Consider the following 16,067-nt stretch of genomic DNA (forward strand, 5'->3'; position numbering starts at 1 on the left):
AATATTAAATACTGAACAATGTATATTCAGAATACAGAAGAGGCTACTTTAAGAGCCTGACTTTTAATTTGTGTGAAAATTTAAATACTCGTGTGTGAAATCCATGTTGTTAACATTTCCCCAAGACTAGTGCGAATGCTCACCTTATTAATGCTTTAAGGAACACCTGTCAAGTGCCTGTCGTTGCGCTTTCCTTCAGCCATTTTCTTATTATCCAGCCAAAGTAAGAAAAACACATTTGCCGTTAATCAAGAACAGTGTTGGTAATTAAAGCTGGGAGCATCTCTACTTGAGATCCTGTTTTAATGTGCACTAATTTTGACACACCTTTGAACATTTGTGTGAAATAATTTTTCAACTGTAGATTATTTGTGAGGGTTTTGATCTAGGATTTCACTAACAGAGGATTCTCTGGATCGGAGCATTGAATAAATGTATGTGAATGTGAATGTGAAAAGGAAATGTAAATTGAGTTAATCATGCTGTTTGTTTTTCTTTCCAATCTGCTTTCAGATGATATTTATGCATACGCTCTGTCCAAGACCCTGCCTAAAGTCTCATCACCTGCAACTGTAGGACTCTACTCTTCATGTCAGAATCGAATTAATATGATCCTCGAAAAAATGGAAGGTATGTAAACAGTTAGTCTGACCATCCACATCCCAGCATGTGGTCATTTTATCTGCCAGATGGCTCATACTTTAATCAACTTAAAGCCCTGCCACAATATTTTAGGTGTGTCACGATATCAGATTTTCTCACTATACAATTATCGTGGCCAAGACAATTCACGCCAACAATATTATCGCAATATCTTCAGGTAATTTCTATAATAATAATAATAATTCTATCAGTCAAATTCCACTTTAACTTTGTTTACTGTGTGTTTTGTCCTTTTTAGCAAATTAATTAGACTCAAGTACAAGTGTAGGAGGTGGAGAAAGCGTCTGTAACCATAGCGGTGCAAAAGTGTATAAAAATAACAATTACACTTAATGGGTAGTGCAAAGGCAACCACATTAACTGATAAACAAAAGATCCACAAGGCATAATATCTGCCATCACGATATTATCATGTGCATTCTTAACACGATATCGGTATTTCACTTTTTAAATAGCACAGCTAGTATATCGTGACCTTTAATTGAGTGTGCTCACAACATTGTAAATAAAGATAATGTTTAAATTCTTGCAATGCACAATGTGTAACAGGCTTTCAACAAACAGTTTTCAACTACATACTCAATTTCACACATTGACCATACATAGTGCAGCCATATAATAGGATTTGAACTACTCTTATTTTATATACAGTGTTGCAAGCATAACTTTTGAAATACAATAAGTTACAGCTTACTAATTAACTTGGTAAAAAAGCAACCATTTCAATGACTTCAGCAAAGGAGTGTTACTTTATACATTTGATCACTTATTAACAACTTTTCAGTACCATTCATTTAGTCTGTTAGTGCCCTGTAGAAATTTTACAACCTAATGACCTCTCCAAGTTAATATTTAATGAAAACACAATGCTGAATCAAATAAGGGGGAGTGTTATTAGATCTCACACCTATCACCTGTCAGACCAATGTGTCTGCAAATATGCCAAAAGAAGACGTTCCTGCATGACAAAAAGGTACAAAGCAGCAGAATGAATGTTATATTCTAGGTAAAAACTTTATACCCAAATGGATATGTTCCGATGTACCCCCTTTGTAATCACCAAATGTTTTTATTAGTAATATTAGTAACAAATGAAATAACAATTACATTTATTTTGTAATTTATTTATGTGATCTTGTTACATGTAACCAGTTACTCCCCAACACTATGTATATATATATGGCCCTGAACAGTGTGAATGGAACATGTGCAGCTCTGGCAAAGGCCTCCAAGAGAAAAAACACATTTAAGGTTGTTTCTTTGTGTCACCCTGAAGGTCTAGCAGTCCAGGGTTATCATGATTATTATTTTTTTTAAACCTTGGCAGACAGTATTCCAGATGTCGGGCCAGGCTTGATGCATAATGATTTTTTATTGTACAGGACTATGCATCCCTGCAGAAACGTCAGGCTGATATTTTTTTTCCTGGAACAGATTTTGGGTTTAGTGCCATGCTTCAGGGCATTGTATCAGTTGGTGAGAGCCAAATGAGTTAAATTCACCAACTTATTGCAAAAATATTCCACATAGCAGCCTAAAAACTTCTCAGTTTTTTAATCCTCTTTAAGTCCTAGCCAACTAACCAACATGTTGTTTTGCATGTCTTGATATCTCTCTACCTTGATTTATATTGTTCATCCTTACATGCAAATATTTTGCAAATGTTTGTATCTCCTCAGTGTACATGAACAGGGAGGCTGTGAGGATTGAGACGGAACACAAAGGCAGGCCCCGCTCAGTCAAGCCTTCATTTACAGGCTTTCTAGCGCTCATTGGCCGACTGCTCTTCTACAGGCCCATTTTGACTGAGGAGAACCAGCAGCACCGTGACGTCAGGTTCATTTATGTGCATTTCAGTGCCTGGCATTTTGCAGGCAGTGACATGCTTTGGGCCGGGCTAGCCATACGACTGTTTCAGGCCATGCAGATGAACTTTGGGAAATTACAGCTCGTACTTTACCGTGTGGCTCAACACGATGAAGAGGACGAAATCAAGAAGAAGGTTGTGAATATCTTTTTTCTTTCAGTTATCAAAGAATCTACAGCCGCAGCTAAATGCATGCTAACTTGCTCACAATGACAACGTTACATTATTTGGTTGAAAACTGTTCCCATTGGAAACTGATGGCAGGAAGGTCTGTTGTGTTTCTGCAAAGGCACATCACTGTTGTGTTTCACACACATGGCTTGTTGATTCCCATCCGGATTGGCGGCTTAAGTCTCAGTGGCAGATACCTCATAACTTTAGATAAAGAAGACGTGTATTAGAAAAAGTAAAATTTTGACCTGCTGATGGCAGTAGATGAAAAGGCAGTGGATCACCAAGGTCATTAGGATTTATTGTCTGGGCAGCATGAATGTCTTTACAAAATTTAATCTATATATAAATTGTCAAGATAATTCAGTCTGGACCAAAGTGGTGGACCAACCAACCAGCACTGCCAATCTCCACGACTGACACATGGCAGTAATGTCTAACCTGATTCCTGTTTGGTCTGTGTTTTGTTTCGTTTTTATAAAAATGTTCAGGTAATGGAGAATAGTACTAACCACTGGAGATCCAAGAAGATTTGCTGCTGCCCTCTGTGGTTTCTCATCCTGTTCATTGTCGTGGTACCACCTATCATCCTGGTGTTGGTATTGACATTTGGCCTTCCCAAACCCGAGGTGGAACCAGACGAAGAGGTGAATAACACAAAAGGCCAGGTGGGTGTGGTGGAGGGCGTGGTCATTGCTGTGTTAGGAGTCCCTGCAGCGAGCGCATTGAGGTTTACCTATCAGATGGTTAAGAACCTCATCTTCAGCCAGGAAATGAACCTTAAGAAGGGGTTGGACAATGGGAAGATCAGCAACCAACTGGGCTTAATGAATGAGGTGAGGATGGAAATGTGGTTCCTGTCTCGCTTCATCCAGTTTATGGAAATATTTGAGAGAAGAAGGATTCGAGTGGTGTTGAAGATCACCAACCTGGACCGGTGCACCCCCAAGAAAATTGTTGCAGTTCTGGATGCCATCAACATTCTGCTTTCAGACGAGGAGAGTCCGTTTATTTCCATTTTGGCAGTAAATCCAGAAGTTATTGTAGAGAAAGTGAACTTTGCAGACGGCTGCTTCAGCAAAGAGGACAGAGCTTATGCAATGTTGAACCGCATTGTGACTCTGGCCTTCACAGTCCCACCACTGTGCGACAATTCAAAGTGCAAGTTTTTTTACAGCCTCACAAGAAATTCAAAAGATAGAAATAGAGCTTGGGGCCTCACGAAGACATCTTCCTCAGATGTAACAGAAGTACTAATTGCACTGGAAGAGTCACAGCAACTGATCAATAACACTACAGTAGCACTGGATGTAAAAGACAGCGAAGTAGAGCAGCTGGTGGAGAGCAGCCTGACCAACAATGAAAGAAATATAAACAAGTACATGTTAGATGATGCCATGTCTATGAGGAGGGTGATCAACTCCATTCGAGTGACTGTGATAATGATGAAGGCTTTGGGGAAAGAGCCTCGTCAACCAGAATACATTGCAGCATGGGTGGTCTTAGCCAATCAGTGGCCCTGCCGACTTAGCTGGATCATCCAGTGTGCAGAAGACGCTCAGCAGAGAGCAGATATTGATCATGAAAATGTGACCAACACCGATGATTCAAAGACCTTGTGGAAAGTCTTCAGTGAGTCCAGGGCAGAACTGTATGTGATGAGTGCACAGATTGAGGACCTCCTCGAGCAGGACGGAGATCCTGAGATGTTCGAAAGATTCCTGACAGTAGATTTCCAATTCACCATAAGCGACTTAAAGACGTTTGAAGTGGCAACGGTAAACCTGGATCATACGATTAGGAAGGAGCTGGCTCAGATCAGAGGGACATCCAGGCTGAAAGACTCTGGTTGGATGAGGGACCTGGCTCCTCTACCTATCACAACTATCATCAAAATGAATACAGAGGATGTATGCAAAGAGGTAAGACACTTTACAAGTCATGATCAGATTTCAGTCCTGGTTGATTTGGTAAAACAGGTGGTTACTGGTTGTAACAGCAAGTGCAGTGTAATACTACAGCAAAGCAGAATACTTTATCAACAGAAGGACAACTGCTGTAGCTGTTCACAGTGCAGCCAGACAGTCATGTTTTAATGAAGAACTCAATAATTAAAATAATTAAGTCAATAATTAACCTATCTATCAAGCCATGAGCAACCACAGTCAGATTTTCACATGGTGGAGCACTTTTCTACACAACAGTAGGGTACAGTCAAAGGAGTTTGTTACCTCGCTTAGAAATTGAAGAGCTGCAGGCGACAGGCTGCACACCTCCATCTAACACATCACTGTGGCTGCTCCTTCTTGTTCCATTTCTCCCTGCAAAATTTAACTCATTCACTGTCAAAAAAAAAAATGCAGAGAACGACCATGTCTCCTTTTGTACATATATATATTTTTTCAGTCTGTGTTAGTGCTAAACTTAGTTACAAATACAATGAATTTCCTGTGACTCAGGCACTATCAACATTACTATATAGACAGGAAAATGCTGAATGTTAATACACTGAATGGCTTTTGCTGAAAATATATAGCATCAAAAACAGGGTTTAATGTCATATTGTGAAGTATAACTTTAATATAGGCTTTGTTACAAAGCAGTATTTATTTATTCTAAGTAATGTGTTTAGTCACCTCTCAGTTCAAATCAAATATGTTTGGACTCCAACTGCAAATGCAACAAGAAAGGATTTTTAGATCAATTCAGTCGTATCGGTGAGTTCTAGGAAGTAAATCATTCTCCTCTGTATTTATAATAATTGGATTTAATCTTTTTCCTAGTTGGAGAGAATGGAATACCCCAGTAAGTATATCGATAAGGTGAGAAGCAATGACCTCAATGGTTTGGCACTGCTCTTTGGTAGTGCAGAGGACCTGAAAGACCTCCTTGGTATGACCTTTGGTGAATGGGCAACTTTCAGACTGCACTTCCTGGGTTTACCATCACATCGCCGACCACAATACAAGAACGTGTCGACGGAGCCTCATCATCCTCAGAGTCAGCTTTTGAGATTTAAAGCACATGCTTTCGATCATCACTTGTCTAATCCCAATCTGGTTGATAGTTCCATGTAGGATCCAGTCTGCTTCCAGTATGCCTCATATCCCTAAAATTATACAATGCAATGCAACATTAAACAACAATATTTACAGTAACAAAACAGAGCCTGTGCACAAAAATAACACGCAAGAAAATGCATGATGATGAAAATTTTATGCTCAATGTTTCAGTGTTATGAATAAATCTGTTTCTTGCCAAGAGTTAGATGATCATTACCACTCTCACGTCTCTATGCTAAATATGAATTTTTGTTTATAATAAAGACTGGGAGCAGGGAAAACAGCTAGTCTGGCTCTGATGTATAGATTAACCAAGCGAGATACACAGCTTGTTAATTAGTCAGCTTTAGAAGTTCAGTGTTTTCTAACTTTGAACAGAGCCAGACTAGCTGTTTGCCCATGCTCCTATAGTTGCTGCTAAACTAAGCTAATTGCTTCGTGGCTTCATATATTTCAAGCACACAGACATGAGAGAGGTATCTTTTAATTGTCACTCTCAGCAAGAAAGCAAATAAAGTGTTTCCCAAAATGACAAACATGTCCTTTAGCTAATGTGATTGCTCCACACTTAATTTTGTTTACAGTTTAAACATTACTTATTACACTTTGTCATCAACTTATCTGTAAACCAGTTCAGTGTGAATAGATTATTTTTTCTTCTCATTAAGAAGGTGGTGTCTGCGAGATGGTTCAGCCAGATAACTCCAGCATCCCGAAAATGCTGACTCATGCCGTGCACACAGTACCACTGTGCTCAGCTTCTCAACCTGCTAATGCCAGTGTCTCACAGTCACTGCTGAACTACTGCTCAAATGTCTACATGCATTTTCTGTGCTCCCTCCTCCACTCAAACATAGACCTCTCTTAAATCCCTTTGAGGGATTTCAACTCATCACTCCCTGCGTTCTCATCTGCTGATCACTGTGCTGTACAAGGGCGTGATGAGCCACTGAGCCTTGATGCCACAAAGAATTGCATTCAGATTTTATTTGTAATGAGTTGTCTAACTGAACTGGATAGTGTGGTTTATCACACTCTGCATTAATTTTCCCAACAAACATTCAGTTATTCTGGTTCAGTAATCTATATCGTATTGAATTCATAACGAAAACTTTCATTTCAAGTTTTGGACATGATGAAGTGGTTCTGCGTAGCTGATGGAAACTGACCAACAAACTATACTGTTGCAATAGAAAAGTCAGGTACATTTCAACTTTCCAAATGCACTGGTCTCAGCATTTGTCATTGAACTGGTTTACAGCTAATTTCAATACAACTCTAGTTATATAAAAGTTAACATTCATGGCCTGAAGGAGTTTAAGTGTGGAGTAATCACATAGACACATATTTCATGCTTTATAGCGTAATTAGGAATGCATCAGTTTAGTGATTATGAAGTATGAGTACAGCAGTTTATTAAAATGTTAGCAAAACACTAAGAAATTTAAATATTCAACTATATGATAACTCAAGTGTCACCTACATATCCAGTCATTTATGATTCAAACTTAATTGGATCATTGCACATTTGTTTTCATGCATCACATTTTCCCTGTATAGGCTTTTTTCACTGAGGACATTTTGACATGTGGTGGTCAGTGTAAATCGTAAAATTAATGATGGATGAATTCTGTTTAGTGGCTTCAGCTACAGGGTCCTGGTATTGTTCATGTTCAGTCACTGTCACACTGCCATGGCTTACGGGGACAATTGAACAGCACAGAGCTATTGTTTATGCTATTAATAGACCTTGTGCTTTTCCTACTTCAACAAGTCAAAGTGTCTGCTGTGAAAAGGGCTTATTACGAAACAACAGTTTGATTTCTCTGTCAAAGTATATGTGGCTAACAGAAAAGGATGAGGAAGATAAAAAGCTGTGAAACACATCAGCATACAAAGCAACCATTGTTTTACCATTGCCTTAACAACCCATTTCAGTTTTTATTAAAATGTTATGGTACATATTACACTGCCTTTTTCTTGGAAAACGAGACGCTCCAGAGGCTGTTTTCATTCATTCAGTCTACCTTTGCTACCCAACTGTGACATGCAAATGAAGATATTTATCCAAACTAATGGGTGTTCCATTAATGATTTACTGCACATTATAGTTCACTGTGAGTCTCACTCATGCACAAAACAGCAATATGATTGTAGGTTTAAGACATGTTTTTTTCTTGGTTTGACTCTTTGCATGTTTTTAATGTTGTATGTAACTTTTACTGTAACTTTATTGTGGAGTGTTTGTAAGGTGAGTGATGAGCTTATGCTCATGAATGCATGCTACAAGTTTCAAAAACCTAAACTTTTTCATGAAGTCCAAGTCAGAGAATATTAATTGAAAAGTTAAAGATGTGAACATGACTATGTTACAGAGACATAGTAGGCTAATATCTATTTCAGAGCCTGGGCAGACATTAAAGGTATATTTCGTATTGCGTCAACTGAAATTCACTGTGATGTGTTTAGGAAAACTTTATTGATTATTCAGCAGAAAATTAAATACTGTGTATGTGCTGCAGTAAAATGTAATTCGCCATTTCATGCAAATCAAGAAAATGTAAACTCTGACAAATGAAATGTATGCAAAAGCATTCCATAATAAAAATGCTCATCCAAGCAAATAAAATTTTCTGTTGAATGTCACTTCCCATTTTTTCTAAATACGTTTGCCTGTCTACAACCAGCCCAGGCAATGTGCTGACTCATTAATGATATTTTAACATCAAAGTGTTCTGATGTTAAATAATCAGCAGAAGGTTCATTTCATCTAGACTTCTTTGAACTGTTTCCCTCTGTTAATTTGGCTTAAAATATCAGAGGGACAAACCCCAAACATTTACAGTGCAAGCAATAACATTACACTTCCATACACGCTGAAAGCATACAGTATATACTGAAAGTCTGAATATATCCACCTCTGGAATATTCATCTGTCGTACCAGGCTGATAGAAGAGTGACAAGAAACACCAGAAGCGAACAGTTCCAAACATTACATTGTAACTTCTACCACACATTTAACATCTCTTAGCAAGAGACATCATTACAGTATTCTGTGGTTGCTTTGTAATTACTCACACTGAGGTATGAAAGCTCAAAAGGTGAAAAGTCTAGTAACATTCTTCTTTCAGTAGATATTTTTGTCTAATTAAGATAGCTAGACTAAGGCATAATTGTATTATAACTATATGTATGTTACATTTTAAGACACATAGTTCATATATTTAAGGTAAAAGTGTAAATCCAAGACAATCTTTTCAAATTGAAGAGGGTTTTAGACACAGCAGTTAAAAATTATGCTCATAGTTAAGTCATAATAAATTCAGACATCACATTTCTTGGCTAGGAGAGAATAACAAATTTGGACAATTTAGGAATGTATTAAAAAAAAAAAAGAAATATTATTATGTATTAAAAAAACAGCAAGACAGAAAAAAATATCTGCTAACAGGCACATTTATGACAAGACCACAGTGGTATATTTATATTTTTTAAATGGATCCCTGATTTGTAATGTTGATGTACTGGTATAATGCCAGGCTCTTATCATAAAGCAGCAGTTTTCCTGGATATTTTACCATCGCAGACATAGCAGGAATACAGTACTTGCAGGTTGTTTGGCCTGAAGCAGCTCACTTGCGTCCCAAAGACTCAGCCAGCTTCTTGAGCCTTTTCTTGAGCTCCAGGGGAAACTTCTCGTAACACTTTTTACAGACAGGCTTCATGTCAAACTCAACAAACTTGTTCCTGCAGAGAGGGAAAGAAAGACCACGTAAATACTAAATATGTAACCAAATGACTTGTCTCCTGCTTACATTAACCTTTCCAGATTTCCCTCCAACCTGCACAATCTGCATATTTTTTAATCTAAATATTATTATCACTGCAGGTTAAAATTTATTTCAAGTCATCATCTCCTCACTTTAAATTATATTAGCATTAGGGCCATATTTTTTAGGAGGTAACACACCATCCTCTCATCTCGACTTATCATGGAAACCATTGAAATCATCCTGCAGCTTTGCCCTTTACTGGAAAGTAGCAATTACTTATCTCATTCAAACAAACAAAAAAGTCTTGGTGGAAGCTTAATCTTCACGTACATCAACTGAGCCAAACTCACGTTTAATATACATGTATATTTCAGAGGTTTTGTACAATTACCATTAACACAAACAACTCCAGGGTCTTGGTTTTACTTTAAAAAAAAATAAATGCAAAATAATGATATCATGCAATTTTGTCAAAATAGTAAACAAGGAACACCACAGAAAAAGAGGAAGGCAGAGATAGCACCAACCAACAGATGGAGTGGTGAGTTGTTAAGAATAATAACTCTACAGACACACAGCAGGTTTTTTCTTGCGTTCTTTGGCATCACGCTCACGTCGAGCCAGGCGGCGTTTCAGCTCCTCAGGCATGTGCTCATAGCAGTGCTTGCACACTGGCCTCAGGTCAATTTCAACAAACTTATCTCTGAGTTACCACAGACGCAGCAAGTGAAGCATGTAAGAGGAGAAATTGGAGGAAAAAGGGGGGGAAGGAAAAGAGCCAAAGAGGGAAGAGTTGTAGGAGGAGAGTGAAATACAGAAATGCAGAGTATTACAGAAAACTGAGAGGACGACAACAATCAGCTGGTAATATTACACACAATTAATTATCAAAAGACACTGTTAATGAGCACTATCACTTACTTGAGAGTGAGTTTTGTGTTGCAGGTGGAGCAAGAGAAACAATTGACACACCAGGCCTTATTGAGAGCAGACACAACTGGGGGGGGGGCAGAAAAAAAAGGATAATTATAAACATTCAGCTGTTGTATTTTAAAGCAACATTTTGTGTAAATTACTAAAAACACTGTACTGAATGTGAGCTTTATAATATTGATACTCACCATCGCCTTCAATCACGCGGTTGCAGTGATAGCACACATCGCCAAAGAGCTTAGTAACAGAGAAATGAGGAGATTAAGTGTTCATACAGCAAACACAAATTAATTTATTTTTGGTGAAGTGATAAGTGGTAAGTAGTGCCGTGTCATCTGCTTTGAGAGTTTATTAACATTATGAAGTCTGTCATGTCCCTGAAAGCCATTATTGTTTTTTTCTTACCTGGTTATAATGAGTCTCACAGTAAGCCAACCCCTTTCTCTCATAATGGCGATGACCGAGGAAAGGTTTCTCACACTTGGCACACACAAAATGCTGTAAATAAAAGCAAATGTTGCACTTTGCATTAATGTTTACTTACCTAGACAGGTTTATAAACTTATGGACTTAACCTGTGGAGAAATATTACTTTAGTGATCCTTTTGTGTCATATTTGCTCACATTGAGCCCACACGGCTATGGAGAAACCACTATGTTTCTAGTGCATGCCAGATAAAGTTCATGAAGTAGTTGGGTACAAAATTAATTCCAGCTAATGACTGTCTTTAGCATTAAACTAGCTTCTATACACAACTTTTTGAACACTATAAATTAAGCAGCCTCCAGACAGATGAACACACAACTTGATCTACTATGCAAACACACACACACACACACACACACACACACACACACACACACACACACACACACACACATTTTATTGTATCTATTATTCATATTTTTTCTTATTTTAGTTCATTATTTGCTTATTCCTGATGGATAGGTATTCTTTGAAATTTCTTTATTTAGTGCAACTACATCCCTTTGTGCTGCTGTGTCAAATTGAATTTCCGCTGCGGGGGATCAGTAAAAGTATATCCTATCTTATCTCTGCCTCAGGAGAATTAATCTGATTTACAGTGTTTTGGTTGTTAAGTGGTTTATTTAATGAATTTAATTTCCCTGTGCATAATTAATGGTAACTAAATGTGAAATTTATTATAGCTTTTTATTCTACTTTTGTGCAAGGGCAGCATTACATATAATATCTACAAAGAGGTGGTCAGCATGACATTTGTTCACTATTATTAACACATCAGGAGCCTACTCACTGTAGTCCAACTTACATTGAGCAGAAGAATTTCAACAGACACACTTGTTATACTTGTTTAAGTCTTGTATGGACTAATACTACATGAATTTGGTACTTAGTATACTGGTACTTATTCTTAGTTATTTCATTAGTTTTTATGTTTAATGGGCCATTTTGTGCAACTCTTGGACATGTCAAGTTGGCAGCTGAATGGAAAGATGATGTCTAGATGAGTTACGCTTGAGTTTTGTTTACTTTCTGACAACTGCAAAAAAAATAAATGGCTATTCTCACTTCTTTCCAAACCATTATCAAATCATGAACACAGTACGCATGGTCATGTAAACATGTAAAGTCCTAAAGGCTTTCTTTAGGAGGACCAATCTCAAGGCCTCAAAACAAGAAACTTTGATGTTTTTAACACAACTGTAAAAATGGGAACGTTTTCTCTAGTGTATTGATAAATAGTCTCGAGTTTTGTTCACAAACCTCCACATGCCACTGCTTGCCCATGGCATTGACAACACGCCCCTCGATGGGTCTCCGGCAGGCACCACAGATTGGTACACCCATCTTGTCGTGGCACGGCAAACAGAAAAGCTCTCCCTTCAGTTCCCTGGCATCTGCTGTCAGTTCCTTCCTGTGGACGAAGAAACATTGGAAGAAGAAGAGAGGAACACAAGCTTTGAGTTCACTGTTATAGATCATTTTTCATGTGGAGCTGAAATATAGTCTGAAGCTAAGAGGGTGCTGTTTTCTGTACTAAATAGTAGCGTGGAGGGGTAATACTGACCCACAATTGTTGCAGTTGAAGTGGTCTGGATGATAAGGATCATTCTTGAAGATCAGTGGATGCTCTTCAATGATGGCATGGCACTTCTGGCAGATATACTTGCCCAGGCCACGAGCTTTCTCGCGGTTATGGCACGGGCGACAAAGGTGTCTGAGGTAAATAGGAGACAACAAAATTTAGCCGCAGCTGCTCAAAATTCCAATATTTGTTAGAAAGCTGTGAGTAAGTCACCAGCTTGATGTGTGTGTAACCACCTGCTTTACAGGCTGTCACAGTGTTATATTAAGACTGTAATAGGATGGGATACTTGCCTGCCAGCATTTTTGACAAATCCCACGTCTGCAAGCACAGCCTGGCAAATGTCACAGCAGAAGCAGTCAGGGTGCCAACTGTTGTTCATGGCCTTAATGACACGACCGATAATGAACTCCCCTGAGGGAAACCATAAGTGAGAGGTCAGCTTGAGGCAAGTCTAGGTTTGACTTTTTCAATATTTGTTGGGACTGAAAGCTTTTCTCTGATATAGCACAGTAGTTCATACTAATTTCCCCATTATGGAGTCCTAGTGTTAGTAAAATACACAACAGGGCTTTCTATAGTGTTCTCAAAGTGACACTTGAATTTTGAATGCATTTTAATCGTCCATATAATTTAATCAGAGCATGTCTATGTCTCCCCAGACACAGTCAAGTAGTGTTTAAATTAATCTTACGTGACACTAAAATGTATTATGGGTGATCTAAACACAAGTGGGAAGTCCTAAATGAAAGTGTAAAAGACTTTGATCTGATCTCTCAAACAACATATGGAGGTCAGGGATGCTTACATCCACATATGTACTGTAGTGAAGTGGTTCCCAAACAGGGTTTACAAATGGGGAGGTGCTGTAAACAGTGAATGCTTTGATATACACCACTTGCAAAGTATGGAGAGTTTTGTGAAAAGCTCTTTCAAACAAACATAGAGCAGATAATGATCCAGGTGTGTATTTATGCGCAGAGGAAGGCCCAACAGAAAATGTTCTGGAACCACTATATTACTGTGCTTATGTCATGGCACACTTCTTACAGACAAGTGATTTGCCAAAGGCAAACATTGAGGGAATGGTTTCAAATTCATCCCTACAAGATGTGGGGTATGTAATGTGTTGTACATGTAGTTTGCTATGCTTTCACTTTCTATCCAGTTCATCCCAAACCAGCTCTACTGGGCTTAAGTCCTGAGCCTGTGTCATGTGAAGCCATCATCTAGGTCTTTTCTTCTAATGTTTTGGGTCTTTGTCTTGCTGTAGGATGAACTCCTGACCAACCAGTCTGTCTTCCTTTGTTACTTGCCTTTTTCTCACCACACGCAATATACAGTATTACTTCCTGCAGTACAGTATTGTCCTTATACATCAGAGGGTGTGGAAACAACACTGCCTTTGTACAGACAAAGGGTTTGTAAGTAATGAACAAAGGTTGGGACTCCTGTGGGAATTGTTTGCATTAACTTTCAAGGTTTACTTTACTTCCATTGCTGCAGTCAAGTTGTAAGTTAACCAATTTTGTAATCTCTGAAAAAAAGCCTGTCTCTGTGAAATGTATATGATTTTTCAGTATTTGGTGACCAAAACTTTTTTTTTTTTTACCTTGGGCAAAGTGGTCACCAGTCTTTCTCCACATAACCACACAAATACTAGATCTAGACAGGCCCTAAAAGAATGAGACCCTGTAACACTCACCACACTGGTGACAGCAAGGAGCAAAGAGCATCTGGAAGTCATGTTCACAATATTTTCTTCCTTCAAACTGTGAGGAGAAGGGTGGGATACATTCACTGAAGAGAATCATTCAAAACATTCTCTATATAAAAAGTATCAGAGACACCCCACAAGCAACACACAAACTATGACTCATCATTGTGATGACTTGTGAAATATTGGTGACTAGTACATTTCAGTACACTACCTCATAGAAGAGTCCCTCTGGAAACTGCTGGAAGCACTGGGCACACACAAAACACTGCTCATGGTACAGCTCCCCATTACTATTGACAATCTTCTCAGTCGGAGCAAAGCCACTCTTGCATCGCTCACAGGCCGCATGGGCCAGGGCATTGGCCATGCTGTTGTGAAACAAGAAAATACACGTTAGTATTTTACTTCTCCAGAGTCCCTCTGACATGTAAGGCTGACAAATAACTGGGATGTAAGGCTGGACAAATGTTTATCATTTCTCACATAACTCCTACACTAACTGCTGTGTTTATTTCAGCAGCTGTCAGCAGAGAGAATGGAAATAATATGTGAATCAGTTGGGAAACTCAGTAACACTTACGCATCAAACAGTCATCACCTAATTTGGTAAAGAAATAGAGGTACTGAAACCCAGCTGAGAGACAATGTGAAGCCTTTTCTCCACACATACACACAGCTACAGCAACTTCAAAAGCCATTCTCTCTTGATTGATAGTAAATTAATTGTCATTTCTTATGATATTCAATTCTCTTTATAATACTTACTATTGTAAACTTAGTATTTTTGTATTTTGGACCATTTGGTGGATAAAATAAGCAGACTGAATATATATGAATCTTGGGCTTTGGGGAATTATAGCAAGCACCTTTTGACATTTTACAGACAAATTGATTTTTCAGGAAAATAATCAGCAGATCAATCAGGAAAATAAACAGTAGTTGCAGCTCTAATATACACTCAAATAATTACTAATAAAGTCACTGATGACTAGACTCGGATAGTATCTTATCAATTTGCAGTTAAATATTATGCCACAACTTACAACTTTCTGTCAGTAGTCCAGCTAAGGCCAATTCTGGCTCAGGCTTCGAGTAAATCATAAATATGTTTAAAATGAAGTTGCGAATTGAATTTAAATAATCCAATCCAACGAAATGTAAAGTCAGTTCATCATTTCCCCCAGTAACGGTATAATATACCTTAGTTACAGTCTTTACGTAACTGGCTTCAAATAAATCATGGGTATACCTGAAGGCTCATAAAGGGCATTAAAGTTCAGGGGCGGCTAAAGATAATAATTCGCCCAACTAACTAGCATGCTAACCTGACAGTGCCAGTGTGGGAAAGGAAACTAACGATATATCACGAATGAAAGTAAACTAGCAATAACGTATCAACTGTGAATCATCCTTTAAACTGTTGCCCTGAACCTAAATATGTATTCAGAGAAACATTTTTGCAAGTATCTCAAAAGTAGGGCAGCTAATCTCGGGTTGCGGTGAGCTAACTTTACCCCAATGGTTACGTTGGCAAGCTAAGGTACCGTTAGCTTTAGCGTGTTGGCCTCGAAAGCTAACTGACCGTTTACCTGAAGTTGTTTATGTCTGATTCTACCCGAGCTAAACGGTGAAACAACTTACCTGCCCGTCATTCCTACCACCCCCAGCATCACCTCTCAGCTCGACAGTTTTAGCTCTGAAACTAATGAAGTGACACTAACTGTTGCGCTAATTCGTCTCGTGTGGTCCCCTCCCAGGCGAGCCGAGCCTGAGCTGGCAGGGGGGCGGCATCAGTCCACCCACACTGG

The 16,067-nt window shown here is 38.5% G+C and overlaps 2 protein-coding genes across 3 annotated transcripts; one reads left to right on the top strand and one right to left on the bottom strand.

The window, feature by feature from the left end:
* The first annotated feature begins 384 nt into the window (after positions 1–384).
* nkpd1 (NTPase, KAP family P-loop domain containing 1) lies at positions 385–7,016 on the top strand. The gene is made up of 4 exons (XM_056378214.1): positions 385–630; positions 2,343–2,665; positions 3,193–4,623; positions 5,485–7,016. Exons 1-4 carry the CDS (start codon positions 480–482, stop codon positions 5,776–5,778), a joined length of 2,199 nt encoding a protein of 732 aa, XP_056234189.1. The 5' UTR covers positions 385–479; the 3' UTR covers positions 5,779–7,016.
* Positions 7,017–8,223: 1,207 nt separating this feature from the next.
* On the bottom strand, positions 8,224–16,067 carry lims1 (LIM and senescent cell antigen-like domains 1). 2 transcript variants are annotated; one of them, XM_056378189.1, is made up of 11 exons: positions 15,901–16,067; positions 14,471–14,627; positions 14,245–14,311; positions 12,833–12,953; positions 12,522–12,671; positions 12,218–12,368; positions 10,876–10,968; positions 10,659–10,707; positions 10,459–10,534; positions 10,065–10,240; positions 8,224–9,511 (listed from the first exon to the last, which is right to left on the bottom strand). In XM_056378189.1, the coding sequence occupies exons 1-10, from the start codon at positions 15,927–15,929 to the stop codon at positions 10,102–10,104; spliced, it is 1,032 nt and encodes a 343-aa protein (XP_056234164.1). In that variant the 5' UTR covers positions 15,930–16,067; the 3' UTR covers positions 8,224–9,511; positions 10,065–10,101. The 2 variants fall into 2 exon arrangements, with proteins under 2 accessions (XP_056234164.1, XP_056234174.1); XM_056378199.1 differs by lacking the exon at positions 10,065–10,240 and having other exon boundaries at positions 15,901–16,065.

This window comes from Seriola aureovittata, chromosome 1 (assembly GCF_021018895.1).
Source record: "Seriola aureovittata isolate HTS-2021-v1 ecotype China chromosome 1, ASM2101889v1, whole genome shotgun sequence".
Lineage (NCBI taxonomy): Eukaryota > Metazoa > Chordata > Actinopteri > Carangiformes > Carangidae > Seriola > Seriola aureovittata.

Excerpts from the sequence above, each read along its gene's own strand:
- nkpd1 (XM_056378214.1), top strand. The coding sequence starts at position 480 with ATGCTGTTTGTTTTTCTTTCCAATCTGCTTTCAGATGATATTTATGCA. Across the intron at positions 2,666-3,192 it reads AGGACGAAATCAAGAAGAAG|GTAATGGAGAATAGTACTAA; the intron begins GTTGTGAATATC and ends AAAAATGTTCAG. Across the intron at positions 4,624-5,484 it reads CAGAGGATGTATGCAAAGAG|TTGGAGAGAATGGAATACCC; the intron begins GTAAGACACTTT and ends TCTTTTTCCTAG.
- lims1 (XM_056378189.1), bottom strand. The coding sequence starts at position 15,929 with ATGCTGGGGGTGGTAGGAATGACGGGCAG. Across the intron at positions 12,954-14,244 it reads TCCTTGCTGTCACCAGTGTG|GGGAGTTCATTATCGGTCGT; the intron begins GTGAGTGTTACA and ends GGTTTCCCTCAG. Across the intron at positions 10,535-10,658 it reads CCGCGTGATTGAAGGCGATG|TTGTGTCTGCTCTCAATAAG; the intron begins GTGAGTATCAAT and ends CCCCCCCCCCAG.